The sequence below is a fragment of the Taeniopygia guttata genome, chromosome 2 (genome assembly GCF_048771995.1).
Source record: "Taeniopygia guttata chromosome 2, bTaeGut7.mat, whole genome shotgun sequence".
In the NCBI taxonomy this organism is placed as follows: Eukaryota; Metazoa; Chordata; class Aves; order Passeriformes; family Estrildidae; genus Taeniopygia; species Taeniopygia guttata.
In genome coordinates, this window is record NC_133026.1 from 83,171,363 (window position 1) to 83,195,769 (window position 24,407).

Consider the following 24,407-nt stretch of genomic DNA (forward strand, 5'->3'; position numbering starts at 1 on the left):
ATTTCTCTCACACTTTCCAAACAGCAATTTTATCTTTCACCTATTTTCTCTGAATTTCTTCATGCCAGAATGTGGCATTGGCAGCACTTAGCAGTATTGTTCAGTAATTTTTTTTCTCTATTTTTTTGCTTGTCATAATAGAAAGAGACTTACTACAGACACAGTTATTTTACACAATCTTTCCTATTTCAGATAGCAGTACAGTCTCTCCTGTATTATCTTGAGAATACTTCACACACCTGCTGCTCAGACAAAGGACTTCAACTGCTCCTTAGACAAAGGACTGAAGTGCACTCTTTATCTCTGTTATTGGACAAGCTTGATGGTCATTATCTGTCTGTGCCAGACCACTTAAGCTGTGAAAAATATCAAGCCAGGTTTAACTGTTTACTATCCCAGACTAACAGGCCAAAGACTCTAGCCAAAGCATAAGACAAAATAAATTATTTCTATACGGTTCTATGAAAAGAGGAAAAAGACCCCATGATGCCCATAAACTCTCAATACCTATAGGAATGCATAAATGAAAAATATTAGATTCTAACTAAAACTGCAGGCAGAAAGACTGGAAGAAAAGCACAAAAGAAAAAAGATACTAAATGCATAATAGAAAATTTTTGTAATTACCCTGCAGTATTTACAGCCTTGTATATCCAAAATAAGCAAGTGCCACATGAATTTGATGTGAAACACAGAAACAAATTAAACAAATATTATCTCCATTCTTAATTGGTTTATCAATAATTATTTGTTTATCTGTATCAACAGAGAGACACACAGCTACTCTTTGACCTTATCAAAATATTGCCCCATGGCAATTATCTAAGAAGTCCTCAGCCTCTTAATTTGGCATCATACAGCAGTAAAAAGTGCACTCCAGCACCCAATATCCAAACTCTAATACAAAAAACTAGCTTCTTTAAGGTTACATAACTTGGGCATTTGAACAGTGTTCCAGAGAAAGAGCATCTTTATTAAAGATTCAATATCCCTGCTCTCATCAGAAAATGCTGTTGAGAGATATCACATACTGCCTGAGCATTCTAAGAAGTCTGCCACAAAGACTGGAGAAGATCACAGCTAACACTCTTGACATCCTCAGTTAATGAACAAAGGCAAAGACACTTCTAAAAATAACATGCAGTATTCACATTTCAGGCCTGTGCGCACAAAAAGAAAATTTGAATCAGAACAATTGACAAGGCATATAAACTCAGTCATTAATTAACTTTAAATCAACATTTTAAACAAATTTAAAAGTCAGTCAAGTGTTCTTCCTCCTTCTGAATAAATCCTGCTTTCGTGTTCTCAGGGAACTTATAAAACCCTGAGAAGTGACCTAGAAGATACAGTAAATTGTAGAAAAATACACATTTTGAAAAACAGCTTTTTCCTACAGCAAAATCTGATTCATTGCATCCTTCCTCAGAATGTGAAAAAATGTATCTGTTATTCAAAGGAGACTTCTGGATGCTCCACAGGAAAAAAAAAAAAAACCACAAAGTAAAACAAAAATACATTCACAGAACACTTAAGGGAGAAAGGAAATGTGTCATAAGAAAAAGGTTGAGAAGACCTCACCCAGAAGACCTTTGAATCAAGAGAAACCTCCCTTCCTCTCTAAAAGATGATAAAAAAAGCATGCATTCATATCTTGTTGACTTCTAGTAGACATTTCTGGTTTAGGTGTAACCCATGAAAGGGAGATAAGTAATCTGAAGCCATCCACCCTTTTGCTGGATTCTGGGCTTCTTATTAAAACAGAATACATCTGTCACATGTCCCCCATGAACTGTTCATTATCTTGCACCTTATACAGAAGAAGTGAAATAAAGTACAAGGTAGAAGGGAAGAAAATACCTATAGCATAAATGTATCCTGCTGCAGTACAAAAAACAAACCCCTCCAAGTATGACTGCAATACTTTCTATAAAAAGTAGGATCTACCAACCAGGTAAATCTAAACGAATTTGAAACTTTTTCTCTTGGGACACAGGACTCTGACCAGAGTGAAATTTAGACAATAATATATTACAGCAGATGCACAAAAGAAGAAGTAGATGAAAAGAAGCTGGTATGAGTACTGTGTTTTTATATGTGATGTTAATTAAGTGGGTTTTAAACAGCTGGCTACAATAAATCTCAGATCTGTAGGAAGCTGTGGTAGGTATTCTCATTCAGCTGTGACTCTTCTGTCCCTCAGCTTCCCACAGCTGCAGTGACTTCTGGTATCATGCTTCTCTTAAAAAAATGTTAAATCTCATAGTCCAAGAAAATTTGTGAAGAAAAGAAGCTGCCATCCACATAAACACAGGTTCTTCCTAAATACCTGTCTGTTTCCCAGAGGGAAAGCCAACTGCAGGAGTATTATTAATTGAAGCATCAGATTTATTAGACATATCCACGGAGAAAGCAGATTCAAGACTCATAGGGCACACAGACAGAGAGCTCTACTGGTGGCATCCATACTGACACAGATGTACATGGCAAAAACTTACTCTACACTGCTCTACAGGATGTTTGTGTTCATGGCTTTAAGGTTTAATTTGCAGCCACAGGGAAATATGTCATGTGGAAAATCTGAGGAGAATAACAGTAACAGTGTGATTTCATATCAATCAAGATTATCCTTGCAGCCAGCTAACCACAAATCCATGGCATTAGATTATATAGAAGTAAGGTAGATGAGTAGTTATCACTTTATGCAAAAATGCATGAAAGATGACTGTGCAAAAAACCCTGCTCTGCTGGGGAGACATTAGTGGAAGAAATTCCTGCTTTGCACAAATTTTTATATTAACAACCTCAATTTAAATTCCTTTGGTGACAGAAGGTGGCACATTGGAAAATAATATGATATTAAAATCACAGTGGCCAGATACTGAGTTGCTGAGCAACCAGACGTAGCTTCTGACATCTTAAAAGTTCAGAAAACATCAAGCTCCAAATCAGCTTCCTAATTATGGACAGCTGAACTAACCATTTCTAAAAATCTTGGCAACCATTTTAAAATATATCCTAATTCTAAGGAAGATCATGAGTCACAATACCAAGCAGGTTCCAAGTCCATACCTGTAGCATACACACATACAAAAGGGGAATTTAAGAACTGAAAATTCAGGGACTAAATTTGGGAAGCGGAGGAGAGGACACTACATGGTAGTCAGTATAAGAGATCATCAGTGAAGATGGCAAAAACATAGCAATTACTGAAAATATCTTCTACATAAGCAAGACATTTGGCAATTTTTTTATTGTATCTTATTTTCTCCAGGAAAGATATGAAAATCTCATTTATATTTTTTCACATTCTAATAATTCTCTTAAAGCCAAACTTCTCATTTAGGCATAGAATTGGTTTATTTTAACTATGGGCAATGGGAAGAAAAACTGCCAGAAATTATTAGAGTAAGCCTCTTTTGGCTCTCTTGCCATTTTGCTCAGGTAAGACTCTTCAATGAGTAACTTATAATTGGTGAGAAAATATCAGCCTTGATCAAACACTGGGTGTAAGCATTCTGCTCTAAAATATGGTCGTGACCAATAATTCAGAGTCCACAACCATCCTCAGCAACTCAACTTTGAGATCTAAATGGAGAAGAGAGGAATGTAAAAAGTAGGGCAAAACCCCACAGTATGCTATACACATTAGTTTGTCTATAACAACATACAGGAGAGGACACAAACACATAAATAAATCTGAAAGTTTTGTTGGTTTATAATACAACCTTCTAAAATTGTGAGCACAGTTCTTCACCTGCACTAAAAACATCAATACATTTTTTTATTTAAACTCACTGCCTTGCCATATAACAACTAAAATTAAAGTCTGTGACACAAATGCTAGAATACTGTATCTGGTATATTGTTCTATTAGTACAGGACTTTGACAGGCTAGTAAAAAAAAATCCCTGATGCCTCCTGTTACATTTACAGTTCTTCTGTTCTGAAAATGGTATCACCTGAAATAACACACACGTCACAGTCTACAAGTTGGATTTCTGACATTTGAAGTTGATACAAGAGCTTTTATACTCATGAAGGCACTGAAGAGTCCTCATATAACTCTATGCTGTTTCCAAAAAACCCTATGAACTTCTTCTGAATAAACCATTGCATTTCCTAGAGCAAGCTCTTGAAGAAAAGACCAAGGCCAACTTTATCACATCCCTCACTCCAGTCTCTGTATTTTCCCATTCATGTTAAAAACCAAAAAATGTAATTCTTCCTATAAACTAATTTGCCAGTGCACAATACTCTTGACTTCCTAGAGACTCAACTCAATTTCACAGTTCTTTCAGGTTCTTCCGAAAGGGTATTTTTTTCCAAAAAAACCACACTTCTTTTATGCATTTCTTTTAGGGAGAGATCACTGAAAAAGCCTCTAAGGAGATGCCTGTAATTCTGCCAGATTTCATGTGTGGTTTTTCTCTGTGTACTCTGTTTACAATGTCATACTCATACTCATATAAGGTTTTCTCTTATATTTTCTCAATACGGTGCATGCTTTTTTTTTGGGGGGGGAGGGGGTGGGGCAGAAATTCTGCTAGCACATCTTCTGGAGTGCTATGACAGACAACAGAGACTTCACAGAATGTTCACTTTTAACTCACCCCTAAATTGTTCTGCTCTACTCTTCAGATTGTGTGGGCCCTGTGTTGCAACTTAACAAAAAGTATGACCTCCTTGCTTCATAAGCATCAAGCCTCCTGATTTTGTCCTGGAATTGTTATGTATCCTAGCCTTTTGAAGATTATTTTTTCATGTGACTTCTGATTATTCTAAATAGAATCATTTGGAAGATGTTAAAGAAAAACGGGGGTGAACTCTCCTGGGAAGAAATCTGTAGACTCCTTTCTTTGACTCTGCATTCCTTTGCAAACTATTTACTGCATGTTCAGCACAATCTGAATAGACATGAATATTTTCTAGGGTAGATTTAAAACAGTTACACTAACTGTAGTGTTAGGGAATACTAACTTTAAATAGCTATGGAAAACTAATGTTGTTGCACTAAAAAGTAAATAAAGTTACTGCAGGGGCCTTATACACAAGGAGATAAATTATCCGAAGCCCTACAGGAACAAAAGCTGTATGACAGTAAAATTATGTTGCAGTAAGTCACCTATGCAGAAAAATGAGTAGAGAAAATCTAAATGTACATCGTAAACTAAAACACCCCAGTCTTCACACACATGGAAATTTCTGTTTGGGACCACTAGGCAGGGAGATGATACATATATATATATAACCCTAAAGAATCATTTATACCTGGAACATAACAATGGGTTAAAAATAACAGGCTTTTTGAGTTGGAAAGTTACAGGTGTTCATAACATCTACAGTGTTTTATTTCCTACACAATTTTATGGAACCAGACAGATAAATAAAAAACCTTCTCAAAATTCAGAATACCACCTTTTCATTTTCTATTAGTGTGTTAGCTTCACTGGAAATAAACATGTTCCCCTTTTGCAGGATCTTCCTGTTAGTAACAGTTGCACATAAATAAAGTTTTCTAAACAAACATCTTATCTTTTTATGGAAGGAAGTCCATTAATAAGGAATTGACGTCCTTCCTTGAAAAAAAAGATCAGTGCTAATTCTTTCCCATAAACTAAAGAAATAAACTTACACCCTGAGATTTTTTACTCTATTTTCACAGTAAACTGGCTTGTCTGCACGTAGATAAGATGGAAATATTTGGGTTTTCTTATAAACAATACCTCCGTTGCTACTTTGCCCCATAATACTGAATAATTAATTTCTTCCCTCAGTTTTTGATAGCTTCATGGCACTTGTGCTTTATTTCAATTCTATTCCATTCCTGTTAAAATTACATGGCAGCCTTTGAGCAACTTTCAGCCTGGGAGCTTTCAAAACTCAACATAACTTTCTAACTTTTTGACCTATGCCATTGTTTCCAGAAAAATGTCCTTTACTTAACAAATGCAGCCAAATATATTCTAGCACCCTAATGCAGTCTCCACTGACTTTTTCAGCTACAAAGGACATTTCTATTGCCCAATATGAACTTTGTTATGGAAAATCCTCTGACGCAACCTTCATCTGCTTCCCTTCTTCACCATAATTTTCTTTCAGACTAAGAGAATCCAAAGTTGATACTGTATTGTATGCTACTTGCAAAAAATAAAATACAGACTTTTCTACCAATGGCTTCAGAAAACCAGCATTTTAACCTATTTGCAACAATGCTGAAAATAGAAATGTTAGTATGTTTAAGGATAGTTTAGATTTGCAATGTTATTGTACATCACAATTTAGAATCTCAATGCCATACTGCAGGGAGATGAGCCAGAGAGAATGGCAGAATAATGTAGTCTGGGATTACCATACTTGTATAAATTTAGGAGTCAAAATGCCATAGTATTTTTGTATGAGAAGAGCTATTTACCCTAAACTCAGAACTCTGTGGGATGCAAGAAACCTCATAAATATATTCACATAGCAATTTCAAAAGGAAATTTCAAGGAAAAAATGCACAAGTGTTGCTAGGAAAATTCTATTATTTCTCCTCAACTGTGTCAACAAATGAGTGCTATTTCAAAGGCATCTATTCCAATTGTGAAAGATGAAACACTGCTGCATTCCAGCAATCACATAGATAACCTAAGAATGGGAATATAAAATCCTTTACCAAGAGTGTGCATCAATTTTTCTTACCGAATGCTTCACTTGATAAGGTATTTAACATATGTTTTAATGCAGATAAATAAGAGAGTGACAGGGAATGAGAGTGAGCATCAGGCTCCTCTCCTCTTCCTCTGAACTCAAAGATTCCTTTCTGACTCCATTTTGCACTAGGACAGTTTGCTTTCCAAAGATCAGTTTGCTGTAGAGGTGACAAGCCCTAAGCAGGTAAGAGTCAGTCCATTTTACATAGCTTTGGTGACATTGGTTCCTTGCACTGTTCTTTGGCATCCATATATAACTTTACATACTGATTTCTACAGTTTACATTTAGACTACAATACTATTAGTTGCTGGTGGAACCAGAAGACTTCATATGCTTGTGCAGGTTTAGTAACACACGCCTGAGTGCCACTATAAAAGCAAGAGCAATTTTTGCTTCCCTTAACTCTATCCTTTTCAAAGACTTAGGCCCTCAGAAATGTTTTCCCCCATTTCTGTTTAATTCTCAATAATGTACTGCGGAACAGTGACCTTTTACAAAAACAAAACCAGAGCACTGCTTTAAAAGGTCACCTAGTCACTCAGAAAACAGAGTAGATATTCTGGTATCCCATGGCAGCACTAGAAACAGGGATACAGGTGATAGCTTGACAAGTATCTGGACAAAACAGTATGCTGAAGGTTTTTGTCTTTCATTAGAAATTTCACCCGTTCTCCAGGACTGCCCTGGTCAGTAAGAATGCCTTATACCATTTCCAGCTTTTCTGCATTACCTTTTCTTTACTCTCATTTACTTAGCATTGCTTCACAAAACTTTTCTGATTTAGGATGATTCTTGAAAGGGCAGAAGGCTCATGGCAGTCCCAAGAGAGCTCAGTAAATGTGTACAAAACACTAAGATTTTTGATAATTTTATCTTGTAAGGATTTTTGGTCAGCTGTAGCTAACGGCTAACCAAAATACCTGTGAACGGCTTTAGGACTGCTGAATGAATGGATGGTACCCAGCACAGCAAACAAAGGGGCCCATTCAGCAGTGTCACTGTTACCTGTGCTGCTGTCCTCTCTTGTCCCCTCAACTCCGCATTCGCATTCGGCAATACTGGTGTTGCAACTGGTGGAGGAGGTGCTCTGCGCTTTTTCACTTCTGGGTTTGCTGTCATTCCAGAGATGTTACCAAGGGACTGTGATGAACCCAGGCTACTGGAACGAGAATTCACCGAAGGGGAATTTGGTGCTGTGGAAAAACCCTGTAAATGGATTAACATCTTGGATTAACATCACTCTTTGAAAACAATGGGAAAGAAAGAAGAAAAACAAGACACATCTGGTTACCGTTTAAACAATGATATGAATAATCATGTATGTTCCTCTGCCAAACCTGCTGAATTGCAAACTCTAACTTTTGGAAACTTCCAAAGGTCAACTGGAACAAAGCTTACAGGCAGTATTAATAAGACAGGAGGCACGATAAGCACCTACTGCGGTTTAACAGTAGTATTGATGGGAACACTGCTGCTGCTTGCTATTTAAAATATGAAGTTCACATCAAGACTCATAATTACAGTTATCCAAATGCATTTGCAGTTGCATTTAAATTACAAGTGTTACATGTTTCTGGAAGAAAGATTTACTCTTAAATGAGAACACTGTATTAATAAAAGGCTGTCAGTGTCTCAGGCTGGTCTATTTTGTTATCAATCTGCCTGATTCACCTGAGCCTTCTCTGCAAATTTACATGAGAGAAATTCTGCTACCATTAAATGATTTCCAATTTACATGCACAATCACGCATAATCACTTACAGCTTACTGAAAACAATCATTTAACTTGGTAAAAAGAAGTCCTACTGACAGGCACCACTCTGGATTCTAACAGGCCCAGATAAAAGGAGAAACACAAAATTACTTCAGTAATTCCTTACTGCTAAAAATTACTTTAGTTCTCATTGAAAACTCAATAAAATCACTGGGAAAATTTTAATGGACTTCAGAAACTTAATACATTTTTATATTAACATACAAACAGAAACATATCCACTCACATAATAGCAAATCTGCAAATACAAAAGATTATAACTAGGATTCCTTGAAAATGAGCATTTTAACTTTAGTTTTTACTCGTAAATTCAATACCTTTTTTTTTACTCTGCTAACAAAAAATCTTGCAAAAACTTTTCCCTCAAAATCTGAGTCACCTTCTCCTTTTTTTAATTAACAGAACCTTCCATATTAAACTGAAGATTTTACTTTTTAATTAAGTTATTTGACTGTAACTACTTCCCAGAAATATCTTCTGTGGAATCACCACGGATACCACTACACCATGACCTGGAGCTGAATAGCTCTTCTGGAAACACAGGCTGATGAGCATGGTTGATAACACTGTTCTTATCACAACAGAATATGCTACCACAATTGCAAAACTCTCCCGTCGCAGCTCTCTGGTGGAATTTAGTCCAAAACCACAGAATACATACTGGCAGAAAACTTAAAGGCCACCTCAAATGCCATTACTTTCAAAAAAAGAAAGATAAATTCTTTCCACGAGTGCCAACTGCAAGCTTAGGTAAAAATTAAAAACACAGGGCAGTAAGATTACTCAATTCATTTAGTTTTAGGACCACTGAGGAAGCACTGATAAAGCATAAAGAGCTAAAAAAAAAAAAAAAAAAAGCAATGTAAAAATATGTATAATACAGGCTCCTTTACTGCCTGGGAAATTTCCATGTTCTGTAGATTCCTGAGAAAGCAACTGAGATGCAAACAGATTTGTGCCTTGTCCTGCATTTACTGTGTGTGTGGTGGCAATTGCTGACCTAGATGCCTGTGTTAACTTTTATGCTGCACACTGCACAGCACACTTCATCTTGGAATAACGTATTTGGCACAAGGGGAGTATGATACTAATCTTCTCTGACTGAAAGCAGTGTTGGCCGCATCTTTTTCATCACCAATTTCTCTGAATTGAATTGCATCAATAGTATCTTTACCCTTCTAGGAAGTTAAGAAAAAAAGTTGAAGTAGAAGATATTGTTTAAAAGATTAGGTATAATATTATAGAAAAGTGGTCTTGTCTTGGCACTGTATATTGGACAGTGGATAAAATAATGATCTCAGCTGTAAGCTAAAAGCTTTAAGTCATTATCACTGCATACTGTACAAGGCCCTATCAAATAAAGTTTCTTTTTTCTTAGAGAAATGATGGGTTCATGGAGTGAAATGTAGATTCCTCTTTTCACATTTATCCAACAACTGAACAAAACAACTTCAAAGTGGCTTCTGCAGGTATACCTTGATTCTATTAATTCTTTAGCCTTCTAGATAAAAGGGTGGAGAAATTTTAGACAAAGCTGTATGAAAATAAGAAAAAAACCCCTAAGACTCCCCTCCTTGCACTACAAATGCAGAGTACTAGTAAGACGATAGGCCATAACCAGTTTAAAATGAATGTTTAATTTTATCTCAAGATCTTGTGGCTGAAGAGCAACCAGAATCCTTTTCCAAACTACAGGTCATTGGGAAGGGATACGGCGACGAACAACTAAACAATTTAAAGCTGTTTTATCCTATTTTTAAGCTTGGATTTCCTAACAGAAGATACATGGGGGAATAAAAAGGTAATATTTCCATGACACTGTAAGAAGTTTTTAATAAAAAGACTTGAATGATAGAAAAAAACATGAACCTTGCAAATTCATCTGTGTTTTTTTTCCAAGTCCAATTTTTATATCCAGCCCGTTATTCCATTACTGAGCATTTCAAGAATGCTCATGTAAATACACTTGCCCTAAAACAAAAACTTGTCAGAGCTTCGAGGGGAATGGAGTGAGGACAGTTTTGAAAGCCCTCTCATGCAGCAAAACGAGCTTTGCCTAACTGGAGTCAGACCTTCAAATTCTCCCGTATGTGTAGTCACTGTCATTAGCTTTAAGAGAAAAAAAACAACACTGGACACAAAACACTGACACAAATTATTATGTCATGACTTGTCTTTTTCTTTAAAACTAATGCCGAGAGAGAACACATAACTCAGATTTTATATTCTATGTTGGGTTAGATGCAATACAGTTTCTTTCCAAATCATGGGATTTTGGAGGTTTGTTTTTCAGGCAGTTTAGCAAGGCAACTATTAAGAGCATACAACATGAATCAGGAAAAATTGCAGGGACATGATATCTACATGCCAAATACTCTAACCATCTCTCATTTCTTGTTTTTCTAATTTGTTGTCAAAGAACCGATTGAATTACTCAAATTACAGCAGTCTAAGTGAGGAAAGCCAAGCTCAGGAATCAAAGCCAATGTTACTGGCTAAAAAAAGTCAGCTCTTATCCTCTGTTTCATTTGACAAACAGGTTAGCATGAATACTCTGATTAGTTTCCAATGTGAATCATGTGCTTCATAAGAAAAAAAAAAAAGAAAAAAAGAATCAATTAATAAAAGAAAAGTCATGGAAACTAATTATATAAAGAGCTTTCAAAAATGTCTCTCAACTTGCAAAATCACAGTCTTTGTTAAGCCACTAGTGTTGGAGTACTTTGCTATCAGTTCAAACAGCAATTAATTAATGTGAACTAGAAAGAAAAAGAAAGAGTTTGGTTTGGGGTTGATTTTTCCCCCAAATTAAAGCAAATCCAATACAAAACCAGATAGACCAGCATAGGTCTGCAGTCAGGTTAGACTGGATTAGGGGTGGATTAGAGTCCATTTCAGTGCCATGAAGCAGATATCAGAACGAGGCAAGAAACAACTGCCGTACCAACCTACGGCGCCATCCTATGTCATCACCATTTCGTGTTAAACTTGCCAGATAGTTTTTTTCCCCCTCTCATTAAACTTCTGAAACCCAAGGAACTTCCTGTTTTTTTCCTAATGTATAAGGTGGTTCTTTTGGAGTTCAGCAATTTAATTTTAATTTTTTTTTTTTCTGACTAGTTCTTCTAATTGAAATTTAGCTATCAAAGACATTTTTGCAGGGCAATAAGGACTGCTAAAAACACAGAAGTAGGAAGGCTAAGAGTAACCTGGTGAAGTATGCATACCACTCTCATTTTCAGAAGACACCAAGCAGTCAGCTTTCTACAGGACTTCTAAAGTCCCATACCTGCTGAACTCACAAGATAGACTAAGAGCCTTAAGCTGAGGCCAGTCTCTGTTCCTAGGTCATCAACCTAGAATGAAATGGTAAACTATCTTTTTCAAACTACCTCCTTTTCAAGATAAAAAGAAGTTCTGGTATCTTACTGATAATTGGAAAATTTTAAAGTCATATATAAATAAAGGTAAGAGTAATCTATTAAAAATCTAACTGTACTGCTGTGAGAATTGCTTTACAAAACCAGATGTGTATAAAAATGGAAATCAGCTTATGATTGTTTTTTAAAATATGTCCCTTATATATAAAACTTTCTTTCCCAAAGCCCTATTATAAGCATTTCCTTGACTTTCTGATGACACTAAGTGGCATTTAAAGGTCAGCAAGGAAGAGGCTGCAGATTGCCTGTGAGAGTGATTTGACTTCCTCTTCCCTGTTCACACCGGTCAATAAAAATTTTTCAAAATGTCAAGCTCTTTTCTTGCAAGGTTGTTACAGACAAGCCTTTCTTCCGCAGCTCTTTGCCAAAACTCACATATTTGAGCTCCCAGTCTTGTTATGCAACTTCCTTCTCAGAAGTTTTTAAATCAGAAGTAATCAATGGAACTGTTTTAATGCACTCAAAGTAGCAGATGTATTAGCAAAAAGGGGTTTATTTTTTCCAAAATAGAGACAAAAAATAAAATTATCATAAAGGATATAGTTTGGTTTTTGTTTTTTGTTTTGCAAATATATTATGGGTAAATATGAAAGGTAAGATTTACAGCAGGCAAGGCAAACAAATCCATCTATTCAGTGACAGCAAGAATATTTATGCCTGTTAGACATTTAAACTCTATTAATGCAAACTTTTATTCATTAGCTGAATGATACCACAACAGATTACAATTGGCCATATAAAATGCCAGACAGACCTACTGCACAAAGTGAACTTAGAAGCTGCTTTCCCTGACATGACACTGATATTACACTAAATTTTCACCAAAACTAACAACACAGAAGCTGAATTAATCCAAGATCCCGCTTCAAAACTAAAGCATAATACTGCAGTCATGACATTGCTGGGAGACACAGTTTAAAAAACCAAACCAAACAAAAAAATTACAATTACTCAGATTTTCCTTTTTAACCAGCCACACTGAATACAGTTTTTTTTTTTTTTTTGGACTCCCTGAAGCACTTGTGCTAACAGTCTGCAGTCAGAAGGAAAAAAAAGTTAACCTTTTCCTGTTCTGAACTGAAAAAGAAAAAAAAATGCAATTCACTTTATGCTGCTTTTTTATCTTGCTGCATTTTACTATTGGTAGGAAACTATCTGGTCCCACACAACAATAATAAAAGAGAAGCAACTATTTCTTTCCCACAACAGTTTTTTACAGAGGCTACACTGTGTTGATTTTATATACCTGGCAAGTAAGCTCTCAAGTTCTTACTGTAAAAGTTTTGATTATACTTTGAAGTCTATACAGCTAGTGCTACCTTACACTTGTAAGAATTTATCAGAGCATCTAGATAGCAGTTCCAGATCTTGTGGGCAGGGCCCATTTGGTAGACACCAGAACTTAGACAACCAGAACCGGAGATGTCCGATAACATTCTGTCTCCTGTGCCCCTGCCAGCTCTCCCTCAGCGTGGCTGACCACATTCCTCTTGTTTTAATACAGAGTTTTTTGATCAGAAATCCTAGCAGTGCCAGTGCAGGTGTAATGCATCACCTCCCATTAAAAATCATCCATTTTATCTCCCAGTGCTAAAGGGACCAATCTACCTATATGTCACTGTGGAGGTTAATAAAATTTTCCTATGACACAGGTCCACACCATCTGCAATTATGCTGTTTTTCGTCTTAATTGTCTTTATAATTTTTATTTTCCTTGTACCTTAACCATAACTTCCCTTCCTAGAAGCTTATCTGATTACTTCTTGTCTTCACTTAGGTAAACTCACGTGATGAAAGTGTCTCCACAGCTAAGAGTACAACCTTGGTTTCCAGCTCCTACTGATTTATGTTTACTTTGACACTCCTGTCACGCCCAACTTCTTTTCCAGTAGAAAAGATGAAAAAAACACCACCCAATGAAAGGAACTAGAAAAATGGAAGACTCCAGGAAAAATGTTTTCCAAAACACACCAAGGGTTTAGATTCGCTGTGAATTTTTCAGTAGGGAACAAATACGGGTATTAACTCTAGCCCCTTGCACTACACTGAGGACAACAAGGGTGCACACCCAGAAATTGCTTCCAAGAACCTTTTTTAGTTTTTGTTATACTTGTGCCTTGTATATATAAAAGAAATGAAGTAATATTCAAAACTCAGTTTCCATTTGAAAATCACATGAATACTAAATGAATATGGCAAAACCCACAGGTAAGAAGCCACATGTAAGCTGCTTGCTTTTCCTAATGAACTGTCAAATATTATATTTCGAAGTTGAGGAATATGAACTTTTTACTAAATCATTACGAGGTCAGAAAACATGGATTGGGAATACATTAATTCCAGCTAAACAGTAAACATGTCTGTAAAGTCTTGCAAGTGAAAAAAGCAGATGCAGCATCACCCACTACTGCCACCTCCCTCAGTGTTCTGCCAGTCTGAGATCACAAATTTAATCAGAGTTCTCCAAAAGTAAAGGAACTACCATGGCACATATGAAGCAGTGGAATACAAGTCTAAGAATTCAACAATGTGTATTAATCAAGCAGCTCAGAGATTGTCAAGTCAGTTATATTTTTTCAGGATTTTATGACAGATCAATGCTTTGAGAATTCCTCAATGCTTTGAGAATTGAAGCTCTTAAATCTCTTCTTGTGATTTAAAATTCAATGTATTTCCTCCAAATAAATTGTCCTGCTTCCTGTTTTACTTTTCAGATTTTCTCAAGTCGGAATACATTTCATGCTTAATAAAACCTTTGTCTATTACTACTACCCAAATTCATTCATGTCAATCTGAAAAAGTCAATCGATATCAAGAGAAATGGATGCAATAATTTTTTTTCCATTGCAGCAATAGATGCAGAAATGGGAAGACAAGCTAACTTTATTTACAATTTTGTCTTTCCTCTGTCTCACCTCTTCTGTAAGTGACAGTGTGTTTCAAACACATTCATATTTTTAAAAAAAAGTAGCATCCCAACAGAATTAGCAAAAAATAATCTTTCTTGACAGAAGACAGTAGCCATGTCTCAATATAGAATACCGCCTGGTACTAATAGGAAGACCCAATTGTATAAATGGGTGTTTGGAAGGCACACACATATAAATCCTTTGTGTTCTCTCCTATCTGTCTGGACACTGAACTTATTGCTGTAACCACCAAGCTCGTATCCTGTGACCCTTGTGAAATACAGCTGAGGAACTTCTTAAAAAGAAGAGATTCTTTGATTCAGAGCTGTAAGCATTGACAAGTCACTCAAGTGGATGGAGTGAATACACATTTGCTATAAATCTTTGTAATGTATAATTAATTTAATTTATATTACTGTGTGTTCTGTGGAGCAAAACATTATTTTGCTAAAATATGAAGATATTTAGCCACAAGTGAAAGAAACTTAGACTGCTAAACAATCTTTTCTGCACAAATGTGATCAGCAAAGCAAGGAACAATATGTTCAAAACAGCAAACCTCAGCTGAACATCATACAAACCAACATGTTTTACACTTAATATTCCACTACTCTCCAGATTCTCAATTTACACAAATGCAGTTAAAGATGATGAGACACCAAACTTTTGGGAGGTACTTCAACATTGGTATAAATCCAATTACATCCATGAAACAGGCTTCAGCACATGTGTGTCCAGTCCCTTAAAATGCCATTTTATAGTGCTGCACATGTTCAGAGAAAACATGAATATATATGGACAAGCTTCCAAAACATGCCAACCTCCTTTTTGCCCTTATGGTGCTCTGCAGCTGAGACCATCAGGCTGATTGACAGCACACAAAGCATGTGGGATCTTTTTTAACTTTCTGGATGCAAGATGTATTAAAATACTCCTAAAATGCAAATACTTTTGCTTTTGTTTTGTGCATGTAAATCCTAGTAAGAAAAAATCATCATTATCATGGCACGGAAAACATTTTGGCATAAATGTTCCTATGGTCGTTGGCACTATAAAGGAAACATTGCTATCCATTACTCAGGGGATAGGGAGTGCAGGCAGCAGGCACAATCTGAAGTGAATTCCAAAATTAAGCTGAACTGCAGATGACAGTCTGGGATGCCACGAGATGCTTAGGGTAACATTTGTTTGCACTCCATACAACTGTAAAATGATTTATCTTGACTTCCAGAAGTCTGTGGACAACTTTGTGTCTCATTTCATGGAATGCTCTCTTTTTTTTCCTTTTCCTTCTTTCTTTTAATATAATTTTGGGAAAATACCAGAATCAATTGACATCTAAAATGTACCCTCTTGGAGTTTATTTACATCTTTCTGGCTAGACTGATAAAAACTTATCTTCCAGAAGTCCAACACTTTTTGTCACAATGCACTGTCAAAATATGTCAGCCTATAAAAAGCCACCGTATTTTGAAAATAGATATTTCATAATTGTCAAAAATACATGATGGGAAGAAATAATAATTTCAAAAGAGTTCCAGAAAGGAATATCCAACATAAGCTAGTCAACAAATTCAGCTATTCTTTTTTTTTTTTTGATACCTTTTTTTTTTTTTGATAGCTACATGCTTGTAATGAGAGATGTGCAGGGAATTATAAAATAATTGGTGAATCATAAAAGGAAATAAGAAAAAATGTGGAAAACATTACAAGTCTCCTTTTGGGTATTTGTCCAAGTGGAATAAAAGCAGATGTGAAAGAAGTAGAAAAGAACCCATGAAGTGAGGATGGGAACAAAAACAGTAACTGTGGCAAAAAATAAAGTGAACATGTTAATGAGATTTGACAAAAAACTAAGTACTTCAAGAAATTCAGAGAATGAAAGTCTGGAAAAGGAGAGGAACATTGCAAAAAACAGAAGAGTTCAGTGAATGTGATGATAAGAGGAAGGATGCTCCTTCCATCCTGGGGAAGGAACAATGAACTAAGGAGGCTGTGTAGGAGATAAATCATATTTTGTAAGAAAACACCATGACTGTCCATATACTGGCCTAGAAAAATGGTGATGTTCATGTTCGTTTGTCATGAAGGCAGTGGGGGAAAAGTCAAATGAACAAAACTGAAACTAGAAGATTTAGCACTGAAGAAGAAAGGAATTAATATATACAAATTTGTGAATGTGTGATAAATATTTCTATGGTAGGGCTTTAATACATAGTAAGACATGGAAATGAAGCAAAATGGAAGAAAATAACAAAAGAAATATTTTGAAACCTACGAACAAAGGTCCAAAAATCAACAATAGACAGAAATAGAAAAGCACATTTTAAAGAAACCTGAAAAAAGAATTAAAGGGGAAAATTCACATGGACTCCAAAATTCAGTTCAATCCCAGTATAGAAAGAAGATAGAAAAATACTAAGCTGGAAGTAAAACAAGGGAAGAACATTAGAAAAGAGGCTATTTGCACTTTGTCTTGGAAGGGCATTAGCAGATAGAGTGAGAGCAATCTTGGAAGACTGAGGATGGAAAAATCCACATTTTTGTAAGCTTAAAAAGTTGGTTTCTCCTTTCACTTATACTTTTGCACTACATGAAAATAGATTAGCTCAACCCAATAGTGTCGAACAACCAAGCCAAAAGTCAAAATGAGCTTTTACTAATGGACTGGCAACAGACTTCAGGAAACAGGGAGTTCAAAAGGTCAAAGACTGAAAACAGAAAAAAAGAGAGACATTTTTCCACTGGTGTTAAGTAGTCATCAACCATAAATAACCAAAAATGAATCAAAAGTCTTGAGAAAAATTAATTAATCATTGCAATATTAACTGATTTTCTCTTGAATTACTAATTCTTTTAAATCAACCAGCCAATGTTTTTAGTTCATGGAAGATAGGAGTTGTCAAATCTGAAATATATGTCCTCCTGAAATAAAAAATATTTTAAAAACTATCGCAGAAGTTATTATCTGCAAATTCTTTTAACATATAGAAACTATTAAACCACTAGACTTGGTCATCTTCAATATATTTTCATTGTAGATATGCCAATTTATGCTGGAGGAGAAGATGGAAAGTTTACATAAAACATACAATTTTAGAAATATCTGCTGTAATGTCTGCATAGTCAATTTTTATGGTGACCAGAATTATGAATGGAATAATTCCTGGCATGAGGGCTTTGGGTGTGGATTTGTTTGGTTTTGGAGAAATAATTTCTGTGTTTTACTGAAAATATGTTTATTCTATTTGAATTAGAAAGTGTTTTCTTATACAATGAAAGTGTTGTCCTTATACAAGTTTTCCAGAGGCAAAACATATGAATGATGAATCCTGAAAAACTTTCTGTATCTGCTGAAATTCTGACACATATTGGCCTCTGAAAATCTCTTCTTATTATAGCTGTTGATGAATGAAGAAAATCTACTGAGATTCAAAGGCAAATTTTTAGTATCATCTGCAAAGCTTCTCTGAAGTCAAAGGTGTTGCTCTGACCTATTCAAGCACATGGATCTGGCTTCAAGCTTCAGTTCTTATAATCCAATTCTGACATAAATACTTTATTAACTTAGAATGCATTCCTGCAACAACTTTTCCCTTTGAAGTATGTGGTGACTGTAGGTGGTTAGCTAGAGGGAGACAAATACAATCACCCAAACGTCAAAGCAAATTTTCAAAAAGGAAACTTTACACTTTGTAATGATAAAACACAGCCAAAGATATTACTGAAAAACAATATAACCTCTGAAGACTTTAAAACTTAAATTAGAAGAACAAATAAGCTTTTGAACTCTAAAATTAGTGCAAATCTTAAAACAAATCCTAATTACAGAGTCACTAAGACAATTCTAGCAACATGAATCAGAAGTCTGCAGCCAGAAATTTTACAGTTTCAATTAGCTCTTTAAGATGTCTGGATGTGCAGGTGTGGGTGTACATAACCTGTGTGCACACTTACATGGATCTAATGCAAACAAAAGGATGTATGCACACACAGTTTATCACTTTGGTTAGCTCTTCCTGACATCTGTACGCATGTTTGTGCCTCAATGCACTACACTTACTGCACACTGAGTACAATGCTGACCCTGAAGCCCTAAGGGCTGGCCTAAGCAAGCTCTTTAGCTCTCTGCATCTTTCAATCTTTCAGAAGTTTCATGCCAACTTCTGACTACAAACTACAGCACTGGAGCAGACCAACCCTTTAACAAGATATGACAGCTTTTTGCAGAAGACGAAATCAAAAGAAATTCATATCATGATTACAGCTTGATGGTTGGGAACTGATGCCAACAAACCACTTTGAATTTTAACAGCTGAGTATTTAGTCCCAGATCAGCATCAATGGTCAGAAGTGAAGAGAAGGAGTCAAGAGGACATCATGTGAGAGTACAGGTGTGAGGAAAAGGTTTAAAGACAATACTCTCCTGCTGGACAATGCAGCACATCCAGGTGTGGTACACAGCCACCTTCTGTTTCATAACATGTACAGATTTATATCAGAAATTAAGCTTGTCTTATCAAAGCAGGTGATCAATTTGGATAGAAAAATACATATGCTTATACTTGAAAGAAGTCGAGTGAATCAATTTCAGGATCTGAATCTTCCAGGACAATGAAATTCAAATCCAAGCTTCCTCTCCATCATGATGGATGCTCCAAAGACTATCCTCCTTAGAGAAAAATCAATACCTTGATCATGCTGGCAAAAATTATGCAAGTTCATTAATTGGGTTCAGAGGAACAGGCTAACAATAAAGAAGCAGATCCTTACTTTGAATTTTCTTTGAAGTAATGCTTGAACACTATTTTTAATATACTTGGTGTTAAAGTCTCTTCCTACTGTGAACATTTTTTGCTATTCTTTCAACTCTAACTTTGTCTAGATCACATCGTCTTCTAAATAAACATGAAGTGATAATATAGGATACCTCAAAGGGACTGGAAGTACAGATATACTGGAGACTAGGCTACTTCAGCCTTTTCCCACTTTGTATATACATATAAATAAATTCATAATTTTATCTTCCTTTGCAGCATACTGTAGCCTGTGAGGTTTCTCAAACAAATAAGTGATATATCCTTAGGAAACCAGAGCTTGACTTGTCAGTGTTTATTATTCCCAGGAAACTGATTTTCCTACTGCGTATGGCCTTGTTTCTCTATGAATTTAGCGTGAAATACTAAGAAATCACATGTCTCCAATCTATTTATTTCCGCAGACTGGTGTACTCCAGTTCACTAGAGGGAACTGCCCACTGCTCAGTTTTGGCAGAAAGTTTTCAAGCGCAGTCCCAGATTTAATGGACACAGAAGTTAAAAACCTGTGGAAATAGATACACCATATACCAACGTTTGGACTTCAACTGGCACAATTACAGCTTAAATAGGGCAACCAGCGCTGGGAATTCTGCTCACTTGTGGGTATGCACTGTTTCAGATAACAAAGAAAAACCTGCTTTTGCAACAAATTATTGGTTGGTGAAAGCCACACCCTTCCTTTGCCACTGTTTGCAATTAATCTTCTACAAGACTTAACATGTTTACTTTGGGGTTTTCTCCTTCCCCAGTGAGAAAATGCTCTATAAATTAAGCAACTTCAAGGGGTTTATCTGTGCCAATTGTCCATCAAAAAGGGATGAAGGTCCTACATTTCAAGAGATTACAGTGAAAGTGAGAACCTGAAGTAGGACAAGAAGAAACAATTCTAAAGTGGACTAGTGTAGATAATGGCTAGCAAATCATAAAGGACATAGTCCAAAGCCATTTCCATTGGTTCTAGTGAGTTCTGCATCGAGTCTGTAATGGTCAATCTAAGTGTATGATGCTGAAAGAAAGTAATACTCTGAATTATGCTGCCATTGTCATTTCTCCAGAAAATCTTTTTCCTTCAGTATACTTTCAAGCTCAATGAAAATCATAACAATGCCAGCTAAGAAAGCATAGCTCTGATTTTTTAAACATAAAATTTGGTTCCAGATATCCATATTTCAATCCCTTCTGCTAAAGAAATGAGAAAGTAAAGGACCTCCAACAACACACATGTGAACTGGATCCCAACAAATAAAAAAGAGTTGTTTTAAAAGCACAATCAAAACAGATTAAAAGCCAAAATCCATAGAATCCAGTGCATGATCAGATACCCTACACTGATATATAATTAGTTGTCTAAGTAATTGGCAAGGGTTTAAAAAAACAAAACATATATTAAATAGCATATAACCATATCTAAGAACTTAGAAGACTACTGCTTTCACCCTTAGCATGATTCTTTCTTTGATGTAATTTTCAGCCACGGGAAATTAAAAGTAGAACAATACACTAAGTTCACAATCAAAACAAAAAAACATTAAGAAGTCCCAAAGTATTGCCTTTCCATAGACAGAAGATAAAGTGTTGTGCTTTTTTTTTTTTTTCCCTAACTCAAAGTTACTTTTTCCAAGTTATTTTCCAAGCTTCCTTTTTTCTCCATTTTGAGTGAGGGGGGAAAAGGTGTCAGAACTTTGGATAGGCAAATTGCTTTTAATTAAATACTAGTTAATAACTTTGTCTGACTTGTACAACTGCCAGTATTTTTAGTTGATATTGTCTTTCTAACCTGTAGCCCTTAAACTAGAACAAGGATCTTGTTTAACATTTGTTAAATTTAGACAGCACCACTATCCACTATTACCCCCCTCCCACTGCTGCTGCGCTAATCTCCCATGCCAGCTGCTCAAATGTTTACATCTGAAGGGCTTTCTCAGTTTGTGCAGAAACAGTCTCTGCACAGTATCTCTCATCTGTACATTTGCCAGAAACAAGGCAAGAAAAGCCTCCCTGCTGGAATTCTTGATTAATAAATAGTCTTAAATGTTTCTTCTTCCCTCTCCCCTTCTGTCAAATCCACTGTCATTAGGTTTTTACAAGGCAAACCTCCACAGTGCACTTTACTGGCCTGACTCTTGTCCTGTGCAAACAACTGTAAATCAGAAAAAGCTCCATTTAGAGTCAATGAAATCACACCATCTCTGTGCTGAAACTGGGAGAGACTGAAGTTCAAGATGGATACCTGAGCATTTGCTGGGATGGAAAGAAGAAAATGTTACCATCAGAGAAGTGGGGGTGTGGGGAATTTCACACTGACAACATAAATGTACTGGCAATCTCTCCCTCTCACTATGTCAGTGTGCTTCAGTTGCCTGCACAATAACCTACACACTGGTCACACCTGGCTCACAGCAGGTCACTGAGGTACTGAACCAGCAAAACACCTAACCAGGTGCTTGGGATGGCACTGAAAAAGTAAGTGGGGCCAATGCCTACAGCTACTTTCCTATTTAAGACCTCTGTAGGGCTTTGTCTTGCTACCTGCCTTGATCTGCTTTCTCTTCTGCCCTTCCAGCTGACCACTTAGAAAACCAGAAATATTTTCCTTAGTTTGCCCAAGTGTTTTTAAATCTGCTTAAAAGTGCAAATGACATTGAAAAAAATAGTTCAAGATAGTGGAACTGACTACTTCATGCTGTTGAAAAGCCTTTAAAAAGACTGACCACTATTTGCCACACTCTCTGCTTCGGTTCACATCCCAAAATGTTTCATAGAATTCAAATGAAGTATTATACACTTGAAACAGAGTAAGAGAAAAAGCAATGGCTGAAATGATTCGTAGTCCTTTCTTCTAAGCTCCAAGGGGAGGAACAGTATTGCAGCTGCATGTAAAAGACTTAAAAAACCTAATTCAACATTTTATTTAAAAAAAGGAAGAAATAATACAAAACAGCAACACAGGCTACAGGTGTTAGATGGTCTCTTTTTGGTGATGAAGAACTGAGAAGCACATTCAGTACTACACAGTCTTTGCTTCATACAGGCAACTCTTTGAGTTAAAGGAAGACCTGTAAGAGACATTAAGTCTCATGTAGATCTGACTTTGCATGAGAGAACTAAGCCATAAATTTCACTTAGGAAAACTTCCCCATCAAAGTAAAATGCATTGTGTCTTGTCAGCAAGTGTTTTGCAAATCCTCCCTTACCTGCCATAAGATGTTATTGAGACATATGGTTTCACACGCTACCAAGCAGCTCAGTTTTGCCAACTAACAATAATGCACAGAACAAATATATGTGGAAATCATGAGATCATCTAATTAAAAGAAATGTTATTGTATGCCACTACTTTTAATGAAATCGAGTATTCACTGTCCACAGAAGAGGCTGGAAAGAAACCAAGTCCTATTAGTGCTTATGCCTCAGAAATTGTTTGCAAAAGAAAAGAAATTATACCTTAACTGAAAAATTTTGCTGTATCTAAAATCTACATATGCTAACAGGATATTTTAGACTAATATAATGAATCTATGGTTACATGGGATTCAGATTATGCCACTACAAAACAGGTTTTACTGCCTAAAAAAATTTCCATTGTATATTAGAAATAGGGAATCAATGACAGACTATTAGCCATTTCTGATTTCATCTAGTAAAGGGCACTAGCATAAATACACACTAATCCTTTTGCTAAAGTAGTTACCAGTGGAAAGCCTGACAAGAAATTCCAATTGTGAAAGGCCTTATCCTGGAATAAACTTTTGTTTAAAGATGGTATTTTCCAGACCACTGCATGCTTGCCACTAAGAACAATATGTTGAATGTGTTTTGACCAAATGTGAATTACAAGGCTATTACAGACTATAAAGGGGTTCTGGTAATATTAATTACCAAGAAAGCAAAGCCTGAGCGGTTGACATGTCACTAGAAAAAATCTCAAATGGAATTTTGAGTTTGTCTTTGGGTATTTTTTAATGTGCTTTTATTAATGCAAATTAAAAGCCATTGGTCTCATTAACTGCTGCTTTATTCTATTTTTTTTTCAGTGAGTTAACTTCAGAACTTTTCAGTGAAATCAGTAACAAAAGATGAATCAGACATAAAAGGATTTGGGTGGTTAAGGGCGTGTCACCAGGTCTTAATTAAACATCCGAGGGAGATATCTGAGCCAACTTACGCCAGACTGGCTGGGTACATCAGCGTGCAGAGAATGATGCCATGCAGCCCAGGTCTGGAATTGCCACACAAAAGCCTAACTTCGCATGCTCCTGGTAGGTTATGCCTCCCTAGATCACAGCGGTTTGTGCTTTCCCATCAATAAGCCCAACACCTGATGTGCTCACTTCCATTTTGGTGCCTGAATTCTGCTTCTGGGCATGCTGAGCCTAAAAGTGGAGAACCTATGCTTCTAACCTCCTGCCTAAATTCTGACAGGATCCATAAAATGTGCAAGTCTCCTTCCTTGTCAGCCAAGGGGCCTGATCCAATAGGCATGTTTAAAGCACAACTAAGCTTCACGAAAATGCAACTGCCTGAAAAGGCAGCTGTGGTATTTACCTCTTGTCCTGTCCAAACCCCTGCTACAAGCCTGATGATTCAGTAAGAGTATGGTAAATCCAGGTCTAAAACCACTGTCCAGTTGAGAAATAACAAACTTTCCCCTCCTGAGGGGAGAGCAAGACTATTCTCTGTTCAAGGACATGAACATGAATTTAGCTAAAAAGAGACTGAGATTAGGGCATTCATCTGGGCAGGAAGCCATTTGGCTCCTCCAGTTCT

The 24,407-nt window shown here is 36.2% G+C and overlaps 1 protein-coding gene across 16 annotated transcripts in view; it reads right to left on the minus strand.

Moving 5' to 3' along the window:
* The window catches only part of COBL (cordon-bleu WH2 repeat protein), a 164,988-nt gene that overhangs the window by 66,509 nt on the left and 74,072 nt on the right, over positions 1-24,407 (minus strand). For all 16 annotated transcript variants that reach the window (XM_072924368.1, XM_072924361.1, XM_030265750.4 and 13 more), the window contains one exon: positions 7,703-7,903. In XM_072924368.1, coding sequence (XP_072780469.1) covers positions 7,703-7,903 — 201 coding nt within the window. The remainder of the gene's footprint in view (positions 1-7,702; positions 7,904-24,407) is intronic.